This window comes from Danio rerio, chromosome 20, assembly GCF_052040795.2.
Source record: "Danio rerio strain M-AB ecotype USA chromosome 20, GRCz13ab, whole genome shotgun sequence".
Lineage (NCBI taxonomy): Eukaryota > Metazoa > Chordata > Actinopteri > Cypriniformes > Danionidae > Danio > Danio rerio.
This window is the reverse complement of record NC_141040.1, coordinates 57,140,001-57,155,699: the sequence shown is the minus strand read 5'-3', so window position 1 is coordinate 57,155,699 and position 15,699 is coordinate 57,140,001. Positions and strand designations below refer to the sequence as shown.

The following is a 15,699-nucleotide window of genomic DNA, read 5'->3' as shown; positions in this document are numbered from 1 at the left end:
ATTATTATCATTTTTATTATAATAATAATTAATATTAACCTATTATTATTATTATTATTATTATTAACCTATTATTATTATATTACTATTATTATTATTATTAATATTAACCTATTATTATTATTATTATTATTAACCTTTTATTATTATTAGTAGTAGTAGTAATAGTATTAGTATTATCATTATTAACCTATAATAATAATAATAATAATAATAATAATAATTATTATTATTATTATTATTATTAACAACCTATTATTATTAGTAGTAGTAGTAATAGTATTAGTATTATTATTATTAACCTATAATAATAATAATAATAATAATAATAATTATTATTATTATTATTATTATTATTATTATTAACAACCTATTATTATTATTAGTAGTAGTAGTAGCATTAACCTGTTATTATTATTAAACTATTATTATTATTAAACTATTATTATTATTATTATTATTATTAACCTATTATTATTATTATTATTATTATTATCATCATTAACCTATTATTTTTATTCACTTATTATTATTAACCTATTATTATTATTATTATTATTATTATTATTATTATTATTATTATAATCATTAACCTATTATTATTATTATTATTATCATCATCATCATTAACCTATTATTATTATTAACCTATTATTATTATTATTATTATTATTATTAACCTATTATTATTATTATTATCATCATTAACCTATTATTATTATTAAACTATTATTATTATTATTATTATTAACCTATTATTATTATTATTATTATTATCATCATCATTAACCTATAATTATTATTATTATTATTATTATTATTATTATCATCATCATCATTAACCTATTATTATTATTAACCTATTATTATTATTATTAATATTAACCTATTATTATTATTATTATTATTATCATCATTAACCTATTATTATTATTAACCTATTATTATTATTATTATTATTATTATTATTATTATTATTATTATTATTATTAAACTATTATTATTATTATTATTAACCTATTATTATTATTATCATCATTAACCTATTATTATTATTAACCTAATATTATTATCATTAACCTATTATTATTATTATTATTATTATTATTATTATTATTATTATCATCATTAACCTATTATTATTATTATTATTATTATTATTATTATTATCATTAGCCTATTATTATTATTATTAATATTATTATGATTATTCTTATTAACCTATTATTATTAACCTATTATTATTATTATTATTATTATTATTATTATTATTATTATCATCATTAACCTATTATTATTAACCTATTATTATTATTATTATTATTATTATTAACCTATTATTATTATTATTATCATTAACCTATTATTATTATTATTATTATTATTATTATTATTATTAACCTATTATTATTATTATTATTATTATTCATCTATTTTTATTATTAAGGCCTACAGTAGCTCTGAAACAATCATGCAAACCAGGTGCTGCTCGGAATGACTATCTTTGCTCAACATCAGGTGCACAGCAGCAATACATTTAGCGGTGATTAATCATTCATCCATTTTCTTGTCAGCTTAGTCCCTTTATTAATGTGGAGTTGCCACAGCGGAATGAACATCCAACTTATCCAGCATATGTTTTACTCAGTGGATGCCCCTCCAGCTGCAACCCAGTACTGAGAAACACCTATACACACTCAATCACACTCATACTCTACAGCCAATTTAGCTCACCCAATTCCCCTGTACCACATGTGTTTGGACTGCCTGATGCCCGAGCCACCTCAGCTGACTTCTCTCGATGTGAACTGTTTATATGCACCTAATTGGTAGTTTATTGAGCTAAAAGTGTTAGTTATGGGTTTGTTAATACAGTGATTTGTACATTAAAATAAAATGTATGCAAAATAATATGCAAATCTTAAAATAGGCTGCATTTTCGTCATTCAAGATACACTCAAAAAATGATTAACTGGATTTACTGTTTTTAAAGGATGATGGTTGCGAACAATTTATGTGGGCTGAATTTAAACAATCAAAATAAGTTGAACATTACTACATTTAGTTTCATTCATTTATTCGTTTTCCTTCGGCTTAGTCCCTTTATTCATCAGCAGTTGCCACAGTGGAATGAACCGCCAACTATTCCAGCATATTTTTTACACAGCGGATGCCCTTCCAGCTGCAACCCAGTACTGGGAAACACCCATACACACTCTCATTTGCACACGCTCATACACAACGGCCAACATAGTTCATCAATTCCCCTATAGCGCATGTGTTTACTGTGGGGTAAACCCACACCAACACGGGGAGAACATGCAAACTCCACACAGAAATGCCAACTGATCCAGCCGGGGCTCGAACCAGCAACCTTCTTGCTGTGAGGCCACAGTGCTAACCACTGAGCCACCGTTTTATAAAATGTAATATATAATGGTTTACTTTGGTCTCGCAGTGGTCTGGACATGCTTTCATGCCTTTTGCTGTGTGCAGCATATCTTGTGCTTCTGAAAGGAAAAGTGTTTCTGTCAGGCTGCGTTCAGATCATCTCCACCCTCGCTAGAGGCGACACGAAAAAAAAAAAAAGACTGAACTTGTTTGCATGTGCGAGCGTGTGTGATTGACAGCCTCGTTTCTGGGAAAATTATTAGAGTAAAGAAGAGTGAGTTGATGAGTGTGTGTGTGTGTTGGACAATGAAACGGGGGTAGTGTTTTAATTGAGAGAGAGAGAAGAGTGGTTTGTCAAGCACACTTAACTGTGTGAAGCACACTTCATTAATGCAATTTTATTTATCTATTTATGCACACTCACTGGCCACTTTATTAGGTACACCTTACTAGTACCGGGTTGGACCCCCTTTTGCCTTCAGAACTGCTTTAATCCTTCATTGCAGAGATTCAAGAAGATACTGGAAATATTCCTCAGAGATTTTGCTCCATATTGACATGATAGCATCAAACAGTTGCTGCAGATTTGCCGGCTGCTCATCCATGATGCCAATCTACCGTTCCACCACATCCCAAAGCTGCTCTATTGGATTGAGATCTGGTGACTGTGGAGGCCATTTGAGTGCAGTGATCTCATTGTCATGTTCAAGAAACCAGTCTGAGATGATTGAGCTTTATGACATGCTGCGTTATCCTGCTGGAAGTAGCCATCAGAAGATGGAGACACTGTGCTCATAAAGGGATGGACATGGTCAGCAGCAATACTCAGGTAGGCTGTGGCGTTGACACCATGCTCAATTGGAACTAATGAACCCAAAGAAAATCTCCCCCACACCATTACACCACCACCACCAGCCTGAACCGCTGACTCAAGGCAGGATGGATCCATGCTTTCATGATGTTGAGGCCAAATTGTGAGCCGACCATCCGAATGTGTCAGCAGAAATGGAGACTCATCAGAGCAGCAACGTTTCTCCAATCTTCTATTGTCCAGTTTTGGTGAGTCTGTGTGAATTGTAGCCTCAGTTTCCTGTTCTTAGCTGACAGGAGCGGCACACGGTGTGCTCTTCTGCTGCTGTAGCCCATCCGTCTCAAGGTTGGACGTGTTGTGTGTTCAGAGATGCTCTTCTGCAGAGCTCGGTTGTAGCGAGTGCTTATTTGAGTTACTGTTGCCTTTCTATCTGCTGGAACCAGTCTGGCCATTCTCCTCTGACCTCTGGCATCAACAAGGCATTTGCGCCCACAGAACTGCCGCTCACTGGATATTTCCTCTTTGTCGGAGCATTCTCTGTAAACCCTAGAGATGGTTGTACATGAAAATCCCAGTAGATCAGCAGTTTCCGAAATACTCAGAGCAGCCCGTCTGGCACCAACAACCATGGCACATTCAAAGTCGCTTAAATCCCCTTTCTTCCCCATTCTGATGCTCACTTTACACTGCAGCAGATCGTCTTGACCATGTCTACATGCCTAAATGCATTGAGCTGCTGCCATGTGATTGGCTAAAATTTGCATTAACAAGCAGTTGGACAGGTGTACCTAATAAAGTGGCCGGTGAGTGTGTATTTTTTGAGATACGGAGTGACTGTATGAAAGAGTCTGTTGCAAATATACAAAACGGGAGCAAGGGTCTGTTAAAGCTTCAGAGAGATGAAAGAGTGTGTTTTCTACAGGTGGTTTGTCAAACCCACTCACCTGTGTTTAGGCACACTCAGAATTGCAGAATGAGAATGACAAAGTGAGCAAGCAAAATAAACATTGTGAATTCTGATTTCAAACATGTTTTAAGTCTAAAAGTAGCCTCTAATGTGGGATCATGTGTGCATAATGTGTAAGGTGTGGTGTTTTTAGCTGATTATTTTAAACTGTCCCTTTAAGAACTATTTCTACTTATTTTTTTATGTGAATTTTTGTGAATCCTGCAAGCCACTGGAGACTTGATCTTTGTGCGTGGAGTAACAGCTGTCCTGCAATAGTAAAACGCTCTGAGAAAGTGTTCCTGATTATACGTTTGGTGTCAGGCTGGGGTTTGGTGAGATCGGTGCGCGTGTGGAATGAGCGTCAGGCCGTGACTTGCAGTAAATGCTTGGAGAAATGCGCCGGGAGCATTGATTAACCCAGTGAATCTGACAGAGAGTGTGTGTGACCGTATGCGCTCATATTCTCACGTCCTGCTGTGAAATACTGCGACTGCATGTCTGAGCTGACACACCTGCAGAAACTCCAGCGCTCTGATGTTATTACTGAACACACCACGCATTCTGCTCATTCTGGACTGTGACGCACTTTTAGAGGCTGAGAAAGTAGTTTTAGGTGGAACTGTGGCCTCACAGCAAGAAGGTCACTGGTTTGAGTCCCGGCTGGACCAGTTGATGTTTCTGTGTGGAGTTTGCATGTTCTCCCCGTTTTGGCTTGGGTTTCCTCCGGGTGCTCCCGTTCCCCAACAAGTCCAAACACATGTGTTATAGGGGAATTGATTAACTAAATTGGCCGTAGTGTATGTGAGTGAATAAATGTGTATGGCTGTTCCCCAGTGATGGGTTGCAGCTGGAAGAACATCCGCTGTGTAAAACATGATGGATAAGTTGGCGGTTCATTCTGCTGTGGCGACCCTTGATTAATAAAGGGACTATGTCGAAAAGAAAATGAATGAATGACTTCTGGCTTCTTACTGATATGTTATGCAAGTATTTTTATTTGTTATTGTAAATCTAGTAGTGCTTTGAGTTTAAGAAAAGCGCATCATAAAAAACATTTATTATTATAATCATTATTATAATTTTTATATTATTATTATTATTTCTAATAAAATAATTATTGTTATTATTATTATTGTTATTGTTTTTATTATTATTTCAATAGTATTATTATTTCTATTATTATTATTATTATTATTATTATTTAAACCTTATTATTATTATTATTATTAGAAGTAGTAGTAATATTATTATCATTGTTATTATTATTATTATTATTATTTCTAATATAATTATTGTTGTTGTTATTATTAATATTATTATTATTGTTGTTGTTGTTGCTATTATTATTATTATTATTATTATCATCATCATTAATATTAATATTATTGTTATTATTATTAATATCATTATTTTTGTTATTATTATGATTATTACTATTATTATTGTTATTATTATATCTAATATAATTATTGTTGTTGTTGTTATTATTAATATTATTGTTATTATTATTACTAATATTGCTATTATTATTATTATTACTAATATTATTACTACTAATATTATTAATATTATTGTTATTTTATTATTATAATTTTATTATTGTTGTTATTATTATGATTATTAATATATAATTATTATTTCTTTAACCTTATTATTATTATTATTTATTGTTATTATTTTTATTATTTTTTATTATTATTGTTATTGTTATCATTAATATTTTATTATTATAATATTATTATTATTATTATCATTATTATTAATTGTTAAATGTTTGCTAAAAGGTTTTGTAGCATAAAAAACTCACTCAAAGACAACATTGCACTGCAAACTATTAAACATGTCAACAAGAGTCACTTTTTAAACTATTTAACATCCAAAGCTTTTGAAAAAGGAAAAATCAAGATCCCATAATGCAATTCAAAAGCGTAAATAAGTTAAAAAACATGAACCACACACTGTTTACGAATATTTTTACAGAGTAGTCCCGGGCTAACTAACAGTTGTGTAATATATCCTTATGCCTGCTTCAGCCATGCTACGTATTTCTGCATTTCATGCGTCAGAATTGTAAGGTGTAAACTATTCACACTTGTAATTAGTGAAAAGTTAAAGTCAAAATGATGCGGGAAAGTGTTTTTTTCCTCTGTGCATGGTGGAAACCGGCTCGTGTTAGAATGTGCCTGAGGACAGACCATAACGCAGCACACAGATGTTTGGTGTTTTTACTGCGGTTTCCACAGAAAGGCAAAACCCACAGCACCTCCACCCATAAACACAAACATCGGATCAGTTCAGACGTCTGTCACATCTCCACACACACTGATAGTTTAATGTGTTTAATCCGCACGCATCAGTGATGTCTGGTATTGACCGGTTTCATTTCTGACATTTCTGCCCACCGCAGCTTTAATTTCAGCTCAGGGACAGAAACTTCTTCAGGGCTTTTAGGAGAAACTGGTATTACCTGTAGACCCAGAAACATCAGAGATGGCAAACACATCTCAGATCAGCATTACTTGCACTCAGAGAAGGATTTTCGCTGCACTAAAACCCAACAGTCGACTTTATCAGATGAAATGAGAGTAGCTAACTCAAAATTGACTGATAGCTAATTTTAATTAATTCTAATTCCAGCTAGTGTGTGCTGTGCAGGTAAACCTCCCTTCTCTGACCTCTAAAGGGGCTCTAGTGACAGTCGTTAGAGGTCATAGTTTTTAGCCTCCTTGTTAGAGCAACTGACTCCCATGCGGAAGATCGCTGGTTGGATCCCAGCTTGGGGCGGGTTGGGTGGTGTAAGACTGGTGGTGTTACATTGGTGCCGTGACCCGGATGGGAGTGAGGTTTAGGGGGGTGAGTGTAATAGAAGCCAGCTAGTAAATGCTGTGCAGGTAAACCTCACTCCTCTGACCTCTAAAGGTGCTCTAGCGACAGACGCTAGAGGACATGGTCTTTAGCCTCCTTGGGTGGAGCAATCGACTTCCATGCGGAAGGTCGCCGGTTCGATACAAGCTCGGGGCGGGTTGGGTGGTGTAAGACTGGTGGTGTTACATTGGTGCCGTGACCCGGATGGGAGTGAGGTTTAGGGGTGGTGAGTGTAATAGAAGCCAGCTAGTAAATGCTGTGCAGGTAAACCTCACTCCTCTGACCTCTAAAGGTGCTCTAGCGACAGACGCTAGAGGACATGGTCTTTAGCCTCCTTGGGTAGAGCAATCGACTTCCATGCAGAAGGTCGCCGGTTCGATACCAGCTCGGATCAGGTTGGGTGGTGTAGGACCAGCGGGATTACATGTGCAACCATCTTAGAACTATAAAACTCCCAAAAAGTTCAACATTTCTCTCCATGTTTGACTGATTTTCTCTGTTATTCAACTAAATGATCTTTCAATTCAGTTCACCTTTATTTCTATAGCGCTTTTAATTGTGTCAAAGCAGCTTCACATAGAAGATCACATGGAACAGTGCCAGTCCAGACAATTAACATAATATACAACCAAACAATCCTTCCAAAAAAAAAAAAGTTGAATCTTTGCAAATAGATGAAATTAAAAGTGCTTTTGCATTACAAATTGAGTAAAAGTTTCTATAAAAATGACATGCATAAAATAACCAAGAAATCAATTCACCCAAATGTTCATGCAAACGGATGTCTGAAAATAAACCACTTGCTTGATCCATCAGAACTCATCATGCATGATCATTATCTCGAAGTTCGCTGTTCAGAATAGTTTTGCAGAATTATGTAAAAGGAAATAAATGAAGTGCTGGAGCTTTTTACCGCTTTTTTTATTACATGGATTATCAATTACAACATTCATTTTATAATTATCCATGTTGTTGTTACACTACCACAAAAAACACTTCCCTCCCTCAACAGCCTCTAACTTCCCATTAAAAAACTAAATAAACATAATTAAGTAAATTAATTATAATGATCAATAAATAAATGATGAAGATAAATAGATTTTTAAAAAGAAAATTAATAATAAATATGTGCTCAATATATTATTGCTCAGCTTAAGAATCAAGGGTTAACCAGCAGATAGGCTCATCTAAAAAGGGACGCCACAACTTGTCAGTGAAAGTCTAATTTTTTCCAATGTAATGCAATTAAACACTTCTTTTATCCATGCATCAAAAGGGTGGAGAGACGTGTTTCCACTTTAACATGCAGGATGAGACGTCTTGCTACTAGTAAAGTAAAGCCTTTCGGACCATTATTGAAAGGTTAGCATCTACTGCCAACCCCCCCAAAATGCAATAGTATCTGGATGAAGCCTTTATGATGCAAGCTGAGACTGCATCACTCAGCGATGCAATGTCAGACTCAATGCACTCAATGGAGCGAGTGACGTCACTGTGACGGGTAAGGTTAGGGGTGGGGTTAGGTGAGCGCATTAAAAAGCATTGGATGCAGCCCAGATTGCACTGCACCAAGTCTGCAGCCAGACCCCCCTCGAAAGATGGCCAGAAGTGGATGTATCCAGATCTTTGTCTAGTTTTAAAGGTTTTAGTCAAATAATTAAATAATTTCGGGCATTCCCGCAACAGTGGATGAGATCCGCTGGTAATTGCTTGCTGTAGTATTTATAATTATGAATAAAAAAATAAAAGCATTAAGAAAAAAATGCATAAATAAAAAGAAGTAAAAAAGTTTAAAGTTTAATGCATGAAAAACTAAATGTTAAATATTTAGATAGTTGCATAAAATGCACTTAGTATGAAATATTGTATGCAGGTTACGCAAAAAAAAAAAAAATGCACCCCCCCCCTTCAAAAAACTCCCAAAATTATTAAAAAGGGGAAAAAAGTCAAACATGTTTTATCGAATCAGATTATCGCTGCAATTCACCTAAATCAACATGCAAATGCACTTTGCTCTCTGTGCATGATGATGATCCTCCAGAAGTTTGCTGTTTGGAACTGTGCGCTTCCCCCCAGCAGAGCGCCCCGGGAGCGGGTGTGTCCGCAGCGGCGGTGGGTGTGTCTCCGGGCGGCTCCACAACTGCGGCTCTTCCGTCTGAAGTTCAGTTTCGCTCTGCGGATCTCCACGACTGGATCTGCTGTCTGGTTTTACTCCTAAACTCCGCCATTTTCCCGGTGCTGTGCAGCAGTGATGAGTCTGTACGGCTCGCAGCGCGGGCTCAACATGATGGGTCGCCGCAGCGGCTCCCGCAGCGAGATTAACGCCGGCGCCACGTACCAGTACGCCCGCAGTGAGGTGATGCAGCCGCCGCGGGGGAACAACGGCTTCACGCAAGAAATGGAGAACTTCAACCGCACTTCACCCAGAGGATTCGTCAACTTAGTACAAGTGTGAGTAAACACCTGTTACTTTACCGCTTGTATATTCACTTAAACTCCCGTGTGTTGCTCTTTTATATTCACCTTAACTCCCCCTGCATGAAAGCTATTCATGCATGGAGGAAAAGTTGGTTTTGTATTTGCACATTCGTTCAGTGACACGATCCTTATTGTTTACCTTGATACTTTGAATATTCCGTCTAAAATCGCATGTAAGTATGACTTCAAAACAACAGTAGCGCTATTTAATTGACTGTGAACAGTGCTTTGATGGTCAGTGGCTGCTAATATTATCTCACTATTTAGAATTTGCTGTACTTTTCAGAAATTAAATTATTAAGGAGAAAGTCTGAATGTGCAGATATAAAACTTTACCTCAGTGTATGATTGTATTCTAGTATTCAGGGATTCTCTAGTATTCAGGGAGTTAAAGTAAGTATAAAAGAGTGAAAAGGATGGAAAAATTGGGGAATTTACATTTACATCACAATGCATTCTTAAAGCGACAGTTCACTCAAAACTGAAAATCAAATTTACTTGCTTCAAATCTGTAAATAAAAATCCTCCATGTTGTCCCAAAACAAATTAAGTTAACTAGTTTTTACAAATTGAAGTGAATTGAACATAAAACAACAATAAAATAAATATGTTGTAAATAAAAAACAGAAAACAATTAAGTTTTTCCTAAAAAACAACAACTCAGGTTTAATTGTTATTTGTATTGTTGGTTTTATATTTGCACATTCGTTCAGTGACAGCTTGTGATTAGGGCTGGGCGATTTGACCTAAAACCAAAATACTAAATGTTATAGTATTTCAGCCTGATCTCACGAGAAAACGTAAGTATTTTACGTTTTGCCAGTTTAGTGGCTGATTCGTATGAATTCGTACGAGTTCAGTCGTACGAAATTGTTCGATTTTTAAAAAGGAGGCGTGGCATCTAACTCCACCCCTAAACCCAGCCGTCATTGGGGGATGAGCAAACCGTACTAAATTGTACACATTAGATCGTACTAAGTCATACGAATTAGCCACCAAATCAAAAAGTTACGAATGGCCGTGAGATTGTGTTGAGTATTTACATTTACTTTTACATCACAATGCTTTGTTGAAAGGATAGTTCACTCAAATCTGCGAATGAAATGTGCTCGATTCAAACCCTAAAACTGTAAAAATGCTTGTCCCAACACAAATCTAATAAGTTAGCTTAATTTTTAATTAAGTTGTCCCCCCAAAACTCAAGGTTTTTTTTGTAAAGTTGGTTTTAAATTTGTTCAGTGACAACTTGTGACACGCTCCCTATATAGTTTACCACACTACTGTTAATATTAGGTCTGAAATCGCATGCAAAACTGAAAATCAAATCTTTATACACTGTAAAAACAATCCTCCATGTTGTCCAACATGAATTAATTGACCTTGTTTTTACACATTTAGGTGGATTGAACAAAAAAACTCTTCAGTTGTCCCCCAAAAAACTGCAGGTTTTTTGTATTTTTGTATTGATTTTATAATCACAGATTTTTTTCTGTGACAACTTGTGACGTGCAGTCTATTGTTTACCATGCAGTTCTGAATATTAGGTCTGAAATCATATGCAAGTATGACTTTAAAGCAATATTAGCACAATTTAATTGACTGTGAGCAGTGTTGTACTGTGATAGTCATCGGCTGCTAATATGAGTTCAGTGTTTAGTATGTGTAAACAATAGTTTTCTGAAATTATATCACGGGGAAAGTCAGAATGTGTGAATATAAAACCGGCTTTACCTCAATTCTGTTTTACTCTTTAATATTTAGCGTAACTCCCCGCATGAAAAATATGACTAGTGAAGTTTATTAGATGCTCTATATTACTGAGGTAAAGTTGGTTTTATATTCCCACGTTCGTTTAGTGACAACTTGTGTCATGGTCCCTAAATTGTTTTCCATGGTACTTTGAATATTTGATCTGAAATCACATACAAGTATGACTTGAAAACAACACAAGCACTATTTAACTGACTGTAAACAGTGTTGTACTGTGTTAGTCATTGGCTAATAATATGATTTTAATATTTACTATTTGCAGAGAATCTTTTATATTTACAGCAACTCCCCACATGACAAATACCACTAGTGAAGTTTATTAGATGGTGTTTGTTAGTTTTTTCATTTACTTTTACATAGCAATTCTGTTTAAGAGATAGTTCACACAACACTGAAAATCAAATCTTTATACACTGTAAAAGCAATCCTCCATCTTGTCCAACATGAATTAATTGACCTGTTTTTACACATTTAGGTGGATTGAACAAAAAAACTATTCAGTTGTCCCCCAAAAAACTGCAGGTTTTTTGTATTTTTTTATTGATTATATAGTCACACATTTTTTTCAGTGACAACTTGCGACGTGCAGTCTATTGTTTACCATGCAGTTCTGAATATTTGGTCTGAAATCGCATGCAAGTATGACTTTAAAGCCACATGAGCACTATTTAACTGACTGTAAACAGTGTTGTACTGTGATAGTCATCGGCTGCTAATATTATTTTAATGTTTATTTTCACACTTATATTCACAACTCCCTATATTAAACGCACTACCAGTGAAGTTTATTAGTTGCTAAATGTTATAGTTTTTACATTTACTTTTACATCACAATGCTTTGTTGAAAGGATAGTTCACTGCAAATGAAATGTGCTCGATTCAAACCTTTACACACTGTAAAAGTGCTTCCATCATGTTGTCCCAACACAAATCTAACAAGTTAGCTTCATTTTTACAAATTTAAGTGAATTTAAAGCAATAAAGCAGTATTTGTGTAAAATTTGTTTAAAATTAGTTCAGGGACAACTTTGTTCACCACATATCTGTTAATATTGGGTCTGAAATCGCATGCAAGTATGACCTGAAAACAACATTAGCACTATTCATTGACTGTGAACTCAGCTGCTTATATTATTTTGCTATTCAAAATTTACGAAGAATTCTTTTCTGAAAACCAACTTCACTCGAATGTTGATCCTTGTGTTTTTGCATTTTTAAATGTACATGAAAAAGTTTATTAGTTGCTGAATGTTATAGTATTTAGCATTTACTTTTACATAGCAATGCAAGTGATAGCTCGTTTAAAACTGAAAATGCACTTTATTAAATCTTTATACACTGTAAAAAATGCTTCCATCATGTCACAAATCTATTAAGTTAGCTTATTTTTTACAAACATAAAACATAAAACAATTAAGTTTACCCCAAAAAAACTCAAGGTTTTCTAAAGAAGTTTTGTTGAAGTTGGTTGTAAATTTGTTCTGTGACAACTTGTGACACGCTCCATATATAGTTTACCATGCTACTGTTGATTTTTAGTCTGAAACTGCATGCGAGTACGACTTGAAAACAACATTAGCACAATTTAATCAACTGTGAACAGTGTTGTACTGTGATAGTCATTGGCTGCTAGTGCTAATATGAGTTCACTATTCAGGATATGCGAAGAATACTTTCTGAAAACCAACTTTACCTCAGTGTTTATCCTTGTGTTTTTGTCTTTTATATGTACAGTAAATCTTCACTTGAAAAACACTACTGGTGAAGCTTATAACACTGTAAAAAATAAATCTGTAAAATTTACGGTAAAAAAAAACGGTACACAGGGTTAAAAATACGGTACAAACTGTGAAAGTAATTTCTCATTTTTACGGTAAACTACCGTATTTAATTTATTTATAGATGTAATATATCTGTATTTTGAATTACCAACACCTACACATCTTTTGTTACACAGATGAACCAATGCTCATCACAAACAACTTTTCCCACAATCAGAAAAGGGTATCAGTGTATAGAAGGTGCTCAGTGTCATTCACACAGCTGCTAAACACCAGTATGGTAACAAGTTTAAAATTAAAGTCATGAAATAAACATTGTTTAGCAACATTAGATGTAACATAAATCTCTAATGAACATAACTGATGGGGAAACAACTAAAAAGATCCATATTAATGTCAACAAAATGCATAGAAAGTGACGTGCCATGCAGGAAATTCGGGGAAAGTCAGTTTACGGTTATTCGCCGTATATATTAAGGAAACAAACCGTTAACCAGGTTACGGATTTGTACCGTAGCAATTTTACAGTTTTTTACCGTTGATATCCTGGCCATTTTTACTGGTATCACTGTAATAAATGGTTGCGATTTCAACGGTAAAAAACTGTAAAAATGCTACAGTACAAATCCGTAACCTGGTTAACAGTATATTTCCTTAAAATATACAGCGAATAACCGTAAACCAGAGCGCTGTGATGATGATGGTGTAGTGAAACTCTGGAGTAGAGTAGAGTACAGCAGAGGATCAAAGTCTTATTAAAGACACATCAAAGGCTCTGATATCACTGCACTCTATGAAGTGTGTGTGTGTGTGTGTGTGTGTGTGTGTGTGTGTGTGTGTGTGTGTGTGTGTGTGTGTGTGTGTGTGTGTTTTATGAGTGTGTGTCACAAAGTTGTTGTAGTTTTGCATTTTTACATTTAGTTTTAATTTTAGCACCATTCAGTTCAGTTTTTTTGTTGGTGTGTATGTATGTATGTATGTGTGTGTGTGTGTGCATGTGCTTTTGTGTGTATATTTGTTTGTGTGTGTGCAATTGTGTTTGTGTGCATGTGCACATGGGTGTGTGTGTGTGTGTGTGTGTGTGTGTGTGTGTGTGTGTGTGAGAGAGAGAGAGAGAGAGAGAGAGAGTGCGCACATGTATTTGTGTGTGTGTGTGCACGTGTGTTTGTGTGTGTGCATTTATGTGCGTGTTCAATTTGGTGTTGGTGTGCAGTGTGCACAAGTGTGTGTGTTTGTGTGCATGTCTGTTTGTGTTTTTTGTGTGTATGCATGTGTTTGTATTTGTATGTGTGTGTGTCTGTGTGTTAGTGTGCTTGTGCACATGGGTGTGTGTGTGTGTGTGTACGTGTGTGTGCATGTGCTTTTGTGTGTGCATTTGTGCATATTTGTTTGTGTGTGTGCAATTGTGTTTGTGTGCATGTGCACATGGGTGTGTGTGTGTGTGTGTGTGTGTGTGTGTGTATGAGAGAGAGAGAGAGAGAGAGAGAGAGAGAGAGAGAGAGAGAGAGAGAGCGCGATCATATGTATTTGTGTGTGTGTGTGTGTGTGTGTGTGTGTGTGTGTGTGCACGTGTGTTTGTGTGTGTGCATTTATGTGCGTGTGCATTTTGTGTTGGTGTGTGTGTATGCACATGCATTTGTGTTTGTGTGTGCAGTTATATGTGTGTGTATGTGCACATGTGTGTTTGTGTGTGTGTAGGTGTTTCTGTGTGTTTTTTGTGTGTATGCACATGTGTTTGTGTGTTAGTGTCTGGGTGTACATTTGTGTGTGTGTGTGTGTGTGTATTTGTTTGTCTGTGCATTTAATGTGTTTGTTTGTGTGAGCAAATGTGTTTGTGTGTGTATGTTTGTGTGTGCATTTTTGTGTTTGTGTGCGCATGTATTTGAATGTATGTGTTTGTGTCTGTGTTTCTGTGTTAGTGTTTGTGTAGCTGTGTGTGTATCTGTTGTGTTTGTGTGTTTGTTTGTCTGTGTTTTTGTGTGTGTGTGCGTGCATGCGGGTGGCTTGGCTGTGTATGTGTGTGCGTGTGTGTGCGTGGGTGCGTGTGTGTGTGTGTGTGTGTACTCTATGTATATGTATTTATGTGCGTATTTATGTGCGTATATGTATTTGTGTGTGTATGTGTGTTTGTTTGTGTGCGTGCGCCTGTGTGTGTGTGTGTGTAACTCTTACTCTACCTCTGCTGACTCTCTGAAGCCTCTTTGTTAGTGTTTCTCCTGCAGTTCTCAGGTCAGTCTGTAAGTGTAACTGGTTGTTCTTTATGAGAGTGTAAAGCGCTGCCGTCTCCAAGCGCTGCGCACTAGTGTGTGTGTAATCTGACAGCCACCGCTCATAAACATGACGAACGCCTCTGTCCTTCATTCATATGCAGATTCACATTCAAATCAGACACTTTTGCTGCTCTCAGATCGCCAGATACTTGCTGCATATGTAGACTTTTTAACACCAAAATGTTTGTGTTAGTAAAGTCCATTACAGGGTCAGTTCACCCAAAACTGAAAGCTGTCATCATTTACTCCTCATTCACTTTTCACAAACCTTTTTTCGAGTTTCTTTCTTCTGTTGAACACAAAAGAAGATGTTTTGAAGAATGCTGAAAACCTGTAACCATTGACTTCCATAGTATTGGTTTTTCCTATAATGAAAGTTAATGG

The 15,699-nt window shown here is 35.4% G+C and overlaps 2 protein-coding genes across 3 annotated transcripts in view; one reads left to right on the top strand and one right to left on the bottom strand.

Moving 5' to 3' along the window:
• The window catches only part of pycr3 (pyrroline-5-carboxylate reductase 3), a 540,655-nt gene that overhangs the window by 125,189 nt on the left and 399,767 nt on the right, over positions 1 to 15,699 (bottom strand). The window lies entirely within an intron of this gene.
• dspb (desmoplakin b) overlaps positions 9,181 to 15,699 on the top strand; it is an 82,777-nt gene continuing 76,258 nt past the window's right edge. For both annotated transcript variants that reach the window (NM_001442533.1, NM_001423427.2), the window contains exon 1: positions 9,181 to 9,467. In NM_001442533.1, coding sequence (NP_001429462.1) covers positions 9,268 to 9,467 — 200 coding nt within the window. In that variant the 5' untranslated portion in view covers positions 9,181 to 9,267. The remainder of the gene's footprint in view (positions 9,468 to 15,699) is intronic.